Below are 13,225 nucleotides of genomic sequence, written 5' to 3' on the forward strand. Positions count from 1 at the left end.
CATTTCCCAATCAATATTTGGGTAATGACAATTCCCCAATAGCACCACTCGACAGTGCCTGGGAATCCCTGTGATTTCTCATCAGATATGATTCTTTACCCTTGAGAATTCTCATTATTTTAAGGACTGTAAAATCCCCATTCCCCCTTTGCTTCTCTAACCAAATAGATTTCATCCTTCCCCCTCCTTTCCAATGCAACAAAGACTTCCTTAATCAGTACTGCCACATCGCCTCACTTTTCCATTCCCTCTCTCTTCAGAACACATTGTAACCATGAATGTGAAACCACATTTCCTAAATCTTCCGAAGCGCTCACAGAATCAGATAGATCAACTCCACTATAATGAGTGGCCATGTTGCTCTACTCCTGCACTCTTTGGCAGTGGGATTAACTTGAGAAATAATCTCTTTAATCACTTGTAAATATTGACAATATTTCCAAAAGGGAACTGCAAAAACTGCAGCAAACACTGCTGGTATTTTACATCTAAATAGCACCCAAAAACAAAATTTGGACAATCTGAACACACCCGATAGTGACAATAAAAATTATTTTGGGAAGACATAACTTCTTTTCGGGAAAACACCAAGAAATCTGACCATTTAAACCTTTTCTTAGCAGGCATATTATCTTAGACATCTGGCACCTCTCAAGACACTATCACTTCTCAAGAAAGATGATGACATATTTGGAAGTAAGCAACTGCAAGTATTTATCTGAGTTTTTGTTAAGCAGCAGCAACAGATTTCATCCAGAACAACTTTGTATAATGCTTGTCAATGAGTCTTCCAAACACACAACTACATACTGTGGCAGCACGGTAGCACAAGTAGATAGCACTGTGGCTTCACAGCGGCAGGGTCCCAGGTTCGATTCCCCGCTGGGTCACGGTCCGTGCAGACTCCGCACATTCTCCCCATGTTTGCGTGCGTTTCCTGCTCCGGTTTCCTCCCACAGTCCAAAAACTGCAGGTTAGGTGGATTGGCCATGCTAAATTGCCCTTGGTTCCAAAAAGGTTAGATGGGGTTATTGAGTTATGGGGATAGGGTGGAAGTGAGGGCTTAAGTGGATCAGTGCAGACTCGATGGGCCGAATGGCCTTCTGCACTATGTTCAGTGATCTTAAAACTGCGGATCCATCAATTACAAATGCAGAGCTCCAACACCAAAGTACGTTTCTGTGAGATTAGGCATTAAACCACAGGTAGACAAGCACATCATCAAGTACTCAGCTTAATCAGTTAGATAAAACCTATGTTTCTGTAAGGTGAAAGGTCTCCAGATTAAATGTTTCATCGAAGTCCTCGTATAAAGGCATGCAATAAATTTCCTCAAGTGTCAGTAGTTATAAAATCTCATGTACCTTATTTGAGAGGTCTATGGGTCTACAGTGGTTACCATAGACATTTAAGATGGCAAAGAAACTCAGGAACCAGAAAAAAGTTAAATTCTGGACAGAATTCTGAGGAAGTTTATTTAAGTTAATATTAAGATCCAGGTGAAATAGTAATTAACTTGAGAGTAAATTACTGAACTGGTGCGACATTTTTGTCCCCATTTCCAACACCAATAATAATAATAATCTTTATTGTCACAAGTAGGCTTACATTAACACTACAATGAAGTTACTGTGAAAAGCCCCCAGTCGCCACATTCCGGCACCTGTTCAGATACACAGAGAGAATTCAGAATATCCAATTCGCTTGAGAGCACGTATTTCGGGAATTGTGGTTGGAAACCAGAGCACCCAGAGGAAACACATACAGACACAGGGAGAATGTGCAGACTCCACAGACAGCGACCCAAGCCGGGAATTGAACATGTGACCTTGGAGCTGTGAAGCAACAGTGCTAACCATTGTGCTACCGTGCTGCCCAGTGATTCTATATCCTGTGCAAAGTTGTCAATTTGGTGCCATTTACTCCCAAGTTAGGATCAATTCCAGAACACAGTTTCATGTCAAAAGAAACTGGGCTGAGACCATTCAAACTCTTTTGGTTTCAACTGTAGATGAAACAGTAAGCAGAAGAGAAATAACAGACAAACATATAATCTACTGCACCAGTCACTTTGTGAAAATGGAGCTTCATCACTAGGCAGAATGAAGAAACCTTCTGTCCAATGTAACTGGAAAGAGTAACCATTGATAACAGATAAACATATAATCTGCTGCACCAGTCACTTAATGACAATTGAGTTTCATCACTAGGCAGAATGAAGAAACCTACTGTGTAATGTAACTGTCCATACACTACTGTAAGTCCTTAAAAGTTGTGTTTGTGTTTCTGACAATCACAACATTAAATGAAAACTTTAAGTGAATCACAGATTCTCATAGGAATCAGTGTTTAAAGGATTCTTTCCTTCTTCTGGCAATGTGCAAGTTGAAATACTGTACCATGCATGTGCAGCACTGTATATTTCCAGCTGAAATAACTTGCAAAATAAAACAACTAAAGAAATACAATATAGTAGTCAATTAAAAATATATTCAGCATGCTGCTTCTGACAGTCATTCTCAAAACGTGGACACATTGTCTGAGAGAATATTTCTTCTACCTGGGCCAAAATTTTCTCTTTAATTATTGAACTTGATCCCCTTACTTCATGTCCATAGACTAAATCAAAGGGACTGAAACTAGTGGACTTATCAGGTGCATGGCTGATGGCAAATAATAAAAATGGAATTACCGCATTTCCCGTCTCCAGAATATTCAAAACAATCAGCTCTAAACATTTAAAAAAAGTTTTATGGCATCTTTCCAATGCCCCGAGACATAGTTGAGACACAGCATGTAAGAGCTGGGAGCATGGATTGGAGCTGCTCAAAACACTTCTTAAGCCACAGCTACAGTACTGTGTGCAGTTTGGTTGCCACACTGGAGGAAGGATGTGATTACACTAGAAAAGTGCAGAGCAGATTCACCAGAATGTTTCCTGGGCTGGAACGTTACAGCTATGAAGAGGCACTGGTTCGGCTAGGGTTGTCTTCCTGAGAGCAGAGAAGGTTGACGGGGGACCTGATCAAGATGCACAAAATTACAAGGGATATAGCCAGGAAGAAACCTTTCCCCTTAGTTTGGGGGTCGATAACCAGGGGGCATCAATTTAAGGGAAGGAGCAGGAGAATTAGAGGGGATTTGAGGGAAAACCTCTTCACCCAGATGGTGATGAGAATCTGGATCACAATATCTGAAGGAGTGGTAGCAGGGATAGATGAGCACTTAAATTCCATAGTTTACAATGCTACAAGCAAAGTGCTGGAAAATAGGATTAGAGTAGATAGGTGTTTGATGGTCGCACAGACACAATGGGCTGAAGGGCCGCTTTCAGTGCTGCGAAACGGTAGCACAGTAGTTAGCACAGTAGTTTCACCGCTCCAGGGCCCCAGGTTCGATTCCTGGCTTGGGTCACTGTCTGTGCGGAGTCTGCACGTTCTTCCCGTGCCTGTGTGGGTTTCCTCCACGTGCTCCGGTTTCCTCCCACAGTCCAAAGATGTGCAGGTTAGGTGGATTGGCCATGATAAATTGCCCTTAGTATCGAAAAAGGTTGGGTGGATCTACTGGGTTATGGGGCTACAGGGATAGGGTGGACGTGTGGACTTGATGGGCCGAATGGCCTCCTTCTGCACTGTAAATTCTATCTATGTAAAACTCAATGACCATACAGTACTTTTAGACTGACCAGGCAGGGCAGGGCGCGCAAGAAGTGCAGCGAGGCCCGGGCCGGGACACGCGACAACAGTAGGAGAGAAAAGTTGAGTAAGTTTCTATCTAGTTCCTGCCATCAGCCTTTGGTTCACCAATAATCAGCCTTTTGCCTTTTATTTTAAGGGAGAATGTGAGTTGCATGGTGGGCCTTCAAGAACTTGGATCCATTATGGCTTAAAAATCTGCACAGTTGAGACAACAAATTGGGAGAAAAATCATAAACTTCTGTTTGCCATTGAGGACAGAGTGGAACCTCTTCTTTAGATGGCTGCGTGAGAGAAACTAATGGAGTAAATTTCTTAAATGTTTGCATTGCCTTTGCCAGAGTGCCTTTGTTGCCAAAGACCAAGACACAGAAATGATTAAATCAGAGAACATACTTTGTATGTTCACTAACAAAGTTACTTTAAACTTAAGAAAAAAATTGAATTGCTTAATGAAGCAAAATTTCGTTTATCCTCGTGTTAATACTGCTACAAGCCTAGGGAAAGTATCGCTATTATGTACAACATGGACAGAAACACCAATTTAATTAATGGATTCCCTTTTCTAGATACGGAGGTAAACAAATGGCTCACGTGGATAGATTGGCAAAGACTGGTGTTGAGCAGGGGATCGGTTTGGTGGTCAGTATTAGTCATCAGATTCAATTTATTGCTTGGTGTGAATTTTCAATCAATATCTGAGGTATATTTAAAAGTATTTTATATTTCAATTACACATTATGTTCTTTTGAAGTTGAGATATCTTTTGATCCTCCCATTAAGATTCATTTACATTACTTAACAGCAGTGAAGTGTATAACAATGATCAAGATTCTTGTTGCATACATTGCGCAACTATAATCCGCAACATTAAAACAAAAAAAAACACTAACCTCATCTGAAATCTGCTGTGCCAGGCGAATGGCTACATTTCGCAACATACATTCTGAAGTAGGATTAGGAATGTTATGCAAAGCATTCTGTAGAACTACAGCCTGGCTATGAGTAGCATGATTTATCTGTTTAAATATTTAAAAAAAAAATGGTATAAGCACATTTTGATATCTTTTCAAACAAAAAAAATCAAAGCTTCTGCAACCAAAGAAGCAATTACCTCAATCATTGTTCCCAATATGAAGACATAAATCTAACTAAGGTGGCAAAATATTCGCAGCCACAAATATTACAATCCCTCAAAAAAAATGCAAGCATGAACAAAATGTTTTTGTTGCATCACACCAAAAGATAAAAGCAATTATCTGTATACTATTCTGCTTTCCACAGAGCAGAGAAAGGACGTGTACGACAGATATGAGGTTGACAATGCAACCGAGAACCACGCTGATCATAAAAAGTTCAGAAGGGAAATGAAAAAAGAAATAGGAGCTGTAGTGAAGAAGAGAGCAGGAGAAGAGGCTGGTAACCAACGTAGGGGAAAATCAAAAAAAGTCTTCTATGGGCATATAAATATGGGGTCAATTAGGGAACAAAAAAGGCTTTACGCATGGAGGCAGAGAGAAAGGCTGAAGTAGTAAATAACTACTGTGCATCTTTTCCAGGAAAGGTGTTGTCAAAGACATCGTGAAGGGAAAACAAGATATTGGATCTGCAAAAAAATTGTTGAAAAGAAGTTATTAGAAAGACAGCCTGTATTTAAAAGTTGATGAATCAAGAGAACCAGATTAGATGAGATGGATCAGAGTACTGAGAGTACTGAATGAAGGGTGGAAATTGCTGAGGCACTGGCCAGAATCTTCCATTCTCATGTACAAGGCTCCAAATGACTTGAGAATTGCAACCCAACAACTATAGGCCAGTCAGTTTATCCTCAGTGCTGTAAAATCTTTTAGAAATGAAAATCCAGGACAAAATGACTTGTCACTTGAATGCATGTGTATTAATTTAAAGTCAGCCAGCACAGATTTATTACAGGTAAATTGTTTTTGAATGCATGTTTCATGCCAGAGGATTGTAAAAGGTAATGCAGTTAACATGGTGTACATGAATGTCATCAAAGTTGAAGCCAATGGAAGAAGAGGCACAATGGCAGCATGGGTACAAAGTTGACCGAGTGACAGGAAATAGTAATGGGGAATGGTTCTTTTTTGAACTAGAAGAAAATATGTTTTGGGGTTCCTCAGGTTAAGTAGTCAGACAACTGTTTTGCTTGATATACATGCATGACCTCAACTTGGGTACGCAGGGAACAATTTCAAAATTTGCAGAGGACTCAACTTGCAAGTACTGTAAAGTGCAAGGAGGATATTGATAGAACTCAAGAGGACATAGGCTGGTGGAATGGGCAAACACGAGGAAAATGAAATTTAACACAATGAAGTGTGAAGTAGTATGTTTACATGGAAAGCACAAGGAAAGCCAACAGAAATTAAAGGATACGATCCTAAAGGGGGTGCAAGGGCAGAAGGACCTAGGACATATGTGCACAAATTGAAGTTTCCAGGGCAAGTTGAGAAAGTGGTTATTCGGGATCTTGGCCTTGGGAACAGAGTATGAGTTTGACTTCAACTGGAGTAATGTATTCATTTCTGGATACCACATTTTAAGAAGAGAGTGAAGGAATGAGAGAGGCTGCAGAAAAGATTTAAGAGAAAGGTTGTCAGGATGAGAGACTTCAGTTCAAGGTTGGATGAGAAATGCTGGTACTATTCTCTTTACAGGAGTTTTGATATATGCTCACAATCATGACAGATCTGTAGACTGGGCAAAAACTGCTCCCATTGTTGCAAAGGTCGAGAACCAGAAGCAAAATGAGGAAATCATTTGAATGCAGCGAATGGTTAGAATCTAGAATGCACTGCCTGATTATATGGTACAGGCAGATCCAATCGTGGCTTTCAGAAGAGAACTGTATAATTATCTTAAAAGCAAAGAATTGCAGGGCTACAAGGAAAAGGCAGGGGAGTGGGCCTACCTCACTATCTTTGATAAGAGAGCCGGCACAGAAACAGGAGGTCTAATGATCTCTTCCTGTGCTGTAACCATTCTATGAGTTGAATGAAAAGAACTACACATGTAAAACCAGATTAGAAGAAATCTGCAAGAAACCTCAAGTCCACACCATTAAAGGAATTCAGGTGAGGTCAACCTATTACAATTGTCATCTAAATTTACCCATCTTTATACCTTCTCACTCACAGACTGCATGTTTAATTTACTTTCATTATCAACATCAGCAATCTGACCAACACGGGTTGCTAATCTCTTCAGTGTCCATAACATTCAGAAGTGATATGAAAGTATCATACAATCGTCAACAAGACTCTGAAGAAAAAATGGATACATACTGGTGAAACAGTGCTTGAACCTTCCACAACTGGTTGAAATGCTTCTGCCACAGCTCTAACATGGCCAAATCCAACTGCTGTGAGCAATAATTTGGCTATTTTTAGTGCATTCAGATATGCAGCCCTTCGTGTCTCCATGTCTGCGTTTAGCAGGAAGTTATTCCTGGTTAGTATTCCCAGAACAAGGGATACACCACCACTTTTTAAAAAGTTGTATTGGAATTCACTTGCATCTTCTCCCAGAGGTGCACTGGCAGGCATTAATAAAGCATACACTACCTGCATGATAAGAGAAAAAGTAATTTAATACACATCATTCAACGTCAAATGTTATTTCAGTTAAGTATAAACATGAAGCCACCATTAGATTCCAAAGCAGAATATCATTTTTTTCCTTATGAACACTATATGCAAGCTAGCTTGCCTACAGCTGATAATAATTTGCAAAGATTGTTTTGCTGACTAAAGTATTATTTCAAAAATCTGCTGTTAATATTCAGCATTATAATTTCTGCCCTCAGCCCTGGACAGCTAATTTCTACCTCGTTCCCAAGATTCACAAACACGACTGCTCTGGTAGACCCATTGTTTCAGTATACTGTCATGGGAGTGTCCCTTTAAGAAATGTTTTTGTCTTATCATATGTAATCAATGATGTCATTGTGGGGGTAGAGCTGGGCTGTGGCTCTGAGTTTTACTTTTGTGTATAGTTTGAACTGGTTTTGTTCTGCACAGGTTGAAAGAAGGTTTTCCTCGATCTGCATTTTAAAAGCTGCTTCCAGACTGCTTGATAACTTGAAAAGGAATAATTGTTTTCTGGAAGGAATTCAAACCTGCTGTTTTGGAATGGACACAAGAGCATCCATACCAGGTCTTGAGTGCTGTGTGCTGGGCCACACCTTTGCGGGGGGTTTCTGGCATCTTGTTATTAAATTGGAACACTTAAAAGGGGGGAATTTATTAAAGGTGATACATAGATTACTATTGATGTGTGGGGTATTTATGTTGGCAGTTGATAAAAATGCTTAGTGTGTGTGTTTATAAAAATGTTAACTAAATTCGTAGAATAAAGCTGATTTTTGATTAGAAGTGCTTAAGGCAACACCTGAAAGGCAGGCCCTTGTGCTTATCGTAACCAAAATCGATAAACAGTTGTAGGTCAGGTGAACTCCATGATATATTTTGGAGTTTTCTAAACCCTGGCCCATAACAATACTATGCCCCACTGAACTCATTGCCTCCCATTTTGACTCTAATTGTTCTTCCTCTTCCCATCTACGTTGATGTCACTTCCAATACCGTCATTAATTTTAATGATTTCTTGGCCCTAACGTTTTCATGGATGTTCAGTCTCCCGCCACCTCCATTTCTCACCAGGATAATCTTATGGCTCTGTGCTTCTTCGTATCCACCACTACACTCCTCCTTCTGATTAACCTCGTGCTGACATTGAACAACTCCTCTTTTAATCAAAATCACCTCCAAAGAAAAGGTACCCCACAAAAGGTCCAAGGCATGCTTGTCCTTTTTGTGGAAAACATGGAACATTCCTTGTTCCAGTTCTACTTGGGGACCCCTCCCTCACTTCTCTTTCCGACATATTGACAAATATATCACTGCCACTTCCTGTTCTTGCTTCCAATTTCTTGGAAAATGTCATCAACTTTACTCCCAATTTCTTCTCTCACCTTCAAATGGTCCATCCCTGACCCTTCCCTTCCTCGACTTCTCTGTATCCATTTCTGAGGATAGGCTAACAAATATTCATCATAAGCCCACCAACTCACAACCTACCTCAACTATACTTCCTCAAAGTTGATTTCCCCTCAAAGCTACATTGTATTTGCCAGTTTCTCTGTCACATCTCTCTTGATGATGTAACCTCAACTGAGGTTTCACCCCAATCCGGTTGACAGGGCCCTTGAACATATCCACCACATTGCCCAGACCTCTGCTCTCACCGTTTTCCCTCCCTCCAGAATCATAATAGGGTACCGCATATCCTCATCTTGCACTTGAACAGCCTCTGTATTTAATGAGCCTTTGCGCAGTTTCCAATGAAGTTCAATTTAAGTTCGAGAAGCAGTGCGGCACCTTTCAACGAGGGTCTTTGCAGCCTTTGGGACTCAAATATTGAGTTCAGCAATTTCAGACTGTAATCTCTGCCCCATTTTGTTTCCATTCCTTTCCTCTTGATTTTATTTTCAGGCAGACAGGATCTAGGCACATCTATTGTTTCACTTTATGCCCCATTACCACTCCCTTTTGACCCTGCACAACTATTTTTTCTGTCATTTAATCTCTTCTGACTTCCAGTTTACCAAGACCTTCTCTTCAGTTCTTTTCACAACCGCTATGTACTCCAAAAACCTATTGAATTTTGGACTATTCACTGTTCTGATGAAAGGTCATCAAACTGAAATGTTAACTCCTTTTCTTGCCATAGTCGCTGGCAGTAATTAATTATGAATTAATATTAGTATTAATAGTATTTTCTGTCTTTATATTTTATTTTTGCGTTCTCTATTATTATTTTCAAAATGAATAATTTGCAGTTAATTCTCATACCCAAGCCACCAAATTTAAAGATCAACAAGATTCATGGTAACCATGGTTGAAGAACTGTCGTCATTCATAACAGGATGAGAAATGCAATCATGCAATTTTAAGCACTTACAACAATTATGGTTTTGCCTGCTGGGGAATCCGTGGTGGAAAGATAATTAGAATGCAGCAGTTCATCTTAACGTCAAGTATTACTGCACGCACCAACTCATAGTGGATATGAACTACCTGAGAAATCTCAAATATACACAGTACCTCATGCATACATATTACACAATCATTTTCCCCAAGAAACTAACATTCTTCAAAAAGATGGCACCTTTATCCCTGCAAATGACATGGCGCTCATGTAATTTCCTTAGCAGGCTTGCAAGCACAGCAAAAATGTATTGGTAGTCAAATATTCTAGCAAGGACAAATGCTCCAAAGAATCAACAAAAGTAGTAATTTTCTCTTTATCTGGACATCGAGTACAAAGAAATCACATCAGAGTGACGAGCTTGAATTGTCCTTTCAACCATGCAATGAAGCTGGGGTGAAAAAAGGCTGAAATCACACCCACACCCCAACATCTATGGTTGAGGTAGAGACATGCCAATACCAAGTCATAGTTCTTGCCTCCTATTCCTTTTAATAAGCACTTCATCCTTTTGCATAATGCTGTACCGTAATTGGAAATAGCATACCTCAGTTAAGTATAACACTTGTGAGGCAGATTGTCCGAAAAAAAGTGAGTCAAGGTTTGGACTGAGGCTGCTCTCACCAAGTTTTGCATGATCCAAACAAATAGCACGAAGTTTTTCGACTGTAGTGTTATCTGGAACAGATAAAAAGGTCAGATGACAAACAGAAAAATGACAATTATTGGGTACTGCGATGGCAACTGACTTAAGATTTACTAAGATCCATTATTTCATGTCACTTGATCACACTTTGTCAAGTCACATGGCAATAAGCTTATGTTGAGTCAATCGGAAATAAATTGTTAATTCAGAATATTTTTCAAAACAACACTCAAGTTGAACATTTATAGTTCGTGTAAAACAAATCCTTTATGAAGGGGACGAAACAGACCAATGGCATGAAATAAATTTAGTGACGTAGAAAGCTGTGAGAAGATAGGACAGTTCTTACAGGAGAGAATATTGAAGAGGTGTTAAAAAATTAAGGGCTTTAATGAGTAGACGGGGGTAAATGGTTTCCACGCTTGGTTGGTGGAACAATGGTTGGTGAGATTACATTATTAAAGATACACAGGTGACGGGCATTGTTTGATTAAGGACTAAGAACACATGAATCACTGATTGTTAATTGAAGACTAATATCTATTTCAGTCCAGAATGTAGAAAATCAAACCTCGTCCCAAAATAAAAGTGTTAGCTGGGACATTGGGTTAGTCGTTAAGAAGCAGAGATCTGTAATGCTGCATTCTGCGAATAAACCTGCTAACAAGCAAAAGATTTGTTTTGATTTGCACTTCATCTGGCTCAGATCCATTTAATATCCACTGGTGCTTGACTGTAAGAATCAGAGGGGAATTAAGAATATTTCGCCCTGTGAGTTATGATCAGAAATGCACTGCTTGAAGAGATAGTGGAAACAGATTCAACAGTAACTTTCAAAAGGGAATTAGATATCTACCAGGAAAGCAAAAACTGCAGTAGATTGGGGAAAAGCGTAGTCAAATGAGACAAATTAAAAATCTCTTTCCAAGAGCCAGCACAGACATGACGAAGCAAATAATGTCCTTCTACGTTATAAAATCCTATGAAATCAACAGAACAACTAGTACAGAAAGTGATCAAATTAATTTTTATTTAACATCAGCTGATCTTCAATGGTATCATTTGGGGATAATTTAACAATTTTAGGACAGGAGTGTCATGTAATAAATCGTATCATATTATGAAATAAACAATTCAATGTCGTCAGAAAATGCTGGATAAACTCTGCAGATCTGACAGCATCAGTGGAGAGGAACAGAGTTAATGTTTCGGATCTAAATGGTCATTCTACAGAACGACAGATCAGCAGTATTTTGTATTAAAAGTACCTGATCCCCAAAACTTAATTGACAGACAAAAATCTTTCATCCAATAATAATTTCTATGCTACTTCCATTAACTCTTTTCTGGGTTTTTTTACAGCAATTACATACTCATCGAATGGTGTCAAATTGGTTCAATGGTAGTATTTTCCACTAACAATCACAAGACTGTGGATTCAAGCTCCACTGCAGGATCTGACCACATCATTTGTGTGTAACAATGAGAAAGTACAACATTGTAAACAGTACCATCTTTCAGATGTGATGTTAACCTCAGATCACATTTGCCTGTTCAGTTGGTCACAAGATTGAATTATGTTGTTTCAAAGAACAGATTTCTCTCAACGTTCTGGTTAACATGCAGCCCCCTCAATCAACACCATGGCATTAACTTGTCGTTAACCATTTTGCCGTTTGTCGGATCTGATTGTGCAAATTGGCTGTTAGTAAACTGCAAATCAAGCCGAACATTTGGCCATGAAGCAAAGCACAGGTATGCAATTTCTTACTGGATACAGCTCTCTGTGGATTCTATCTCTTTGGAATTGATTACAATTTCTGTACTGGAATACATGTTCCTGTAATCCTGTCAACAACTTGTGTCTTATATTTGTTAGAAATCCAGATTAAGGATTTCCGGTGGCGGCTATGAAGGAGTAAGTCAGGGCAGCACGGTGGCCTAGTGGTTAGCACAACCGCCTCACGGCGCTGAGGTCCCAGGTTCGATCCCGGCTCTGGGTCACTGTCTGTGTGGAGTTTGCACATTCTCCCCATGTCTGCGTAGGTTTCGCCCCCACAACCCAAAAATGTGCAGAGTAGGTGGATTGGCCACACTAAATTGCCCCTTAATTAGAAAAAATAATTGGGTAATCTAAATTTATATTAAAAAATAAAATAAAAAATGAAGGAGTAAGTCGCACATTTGGTGCTCCCGCTCTGGTCGGACTTTTGGACCGTTGCCCCGTTTTACTAACGGACTCTAATTGTAAAACGGATGTTAGTGGCAATTGTTTACTGAATTCCCACTTTGGTGCATGGAGAGAAGGACTAGAAGTGTTCCTAAGGGCAGAAACAAAAAGATAGAGAAGGCTTGGGCTGCAGCTGCAACAGAAAACAGTATGGCGGAGGTTCGGACCTCTGGCTTGTCGACCCAGCAGTCTATGGAGCAGCTGACGCAAGTCATTCAGGAAGGCTTTGCTACGCAGAAACGGGACTGCTTGGACCTGATAAAAGAGTCAATTGAGCGGTTGGAGCAGAGATTGGACGCCCAGGATCGGACGATCCAAAAGGTGGAGAAGGCACTGGCTGAGGAGGAGGAACATCAGACTGCAGTGGAGCTGGAGGTGGGGATGCTGAGGGACCAGCAGAAGCAGCTACTGGAGGTGGAGGACCTAGAGAATAGGTCTGGCTGGCAGAGCATAAGAATCGTCAGGCTCCCGGAGGGGTACGAAAGAACGGACGCTGGGGCATACATCGCAGACATGTTTGTGAAGCTGCTGGGGGATGGGGCATTCTCCCGGCCCTTGGAGATGGATAGGGCTCACAGAGCACTCGAAAGGAAGCCATGAATGGGAGACCCCCCCCTTGCAGGTGGTATTAGTAAATGTGTATGC

General features: G+C 40.3%; 1 protein-coding gene across 5 annotated transcripts in view; it reads right to left on the reverse strand.

Annotated features, from left to right (window-relative positions):
• The window catches only part of usp9 (ubiquitin specific peptidase 9), a 379,823-nt gene that overhangs the window by 164,447 nt on the left and 202,151 nt on the right, over positions 1-13,225 (reverse strand). For 3 of the 5 annotated variants that reach the window (XM_038802112.1, XM_038802110.1, XM_038802111.1), the window contains exons 22-24: positions 10,252-10,382; positions 7,001-7,279; positions 4,589-4,714 (exon numbers count right to left, since the gene is read on the reverse strand). In XM_038802112.1, the coding sequence (XP_038658040.1) occupies positions 4,589-4,714; positions 7,001-7,279; positions 10,252-10,382 (536 nt within the window). The remainder of the gene's footprint in view (positions 1-4,588; positions 4,715-7,000; positions 7,280-10,251; positions 10,383-13,225) is intronic. The other 2 variants (XM_038802114.1, XM_038802113.1) reach the window with 1 other exon arrangement.

Source organism: Scyliorhinus canicula, chromosome 7, assembly GCF_902713615.1.
Source record: "Scyliorhinus canicula chromosome 7, sScyCan1.1, whole genome shotgun sequence".
Taxonomy (NCBI): Eukaryota; Metazoa; Chordata; class Chondrichthyes; order Carcharhiniformes; family Scyliorhinidae; genus Scyliorhinus; species Scyliorhinus canicula.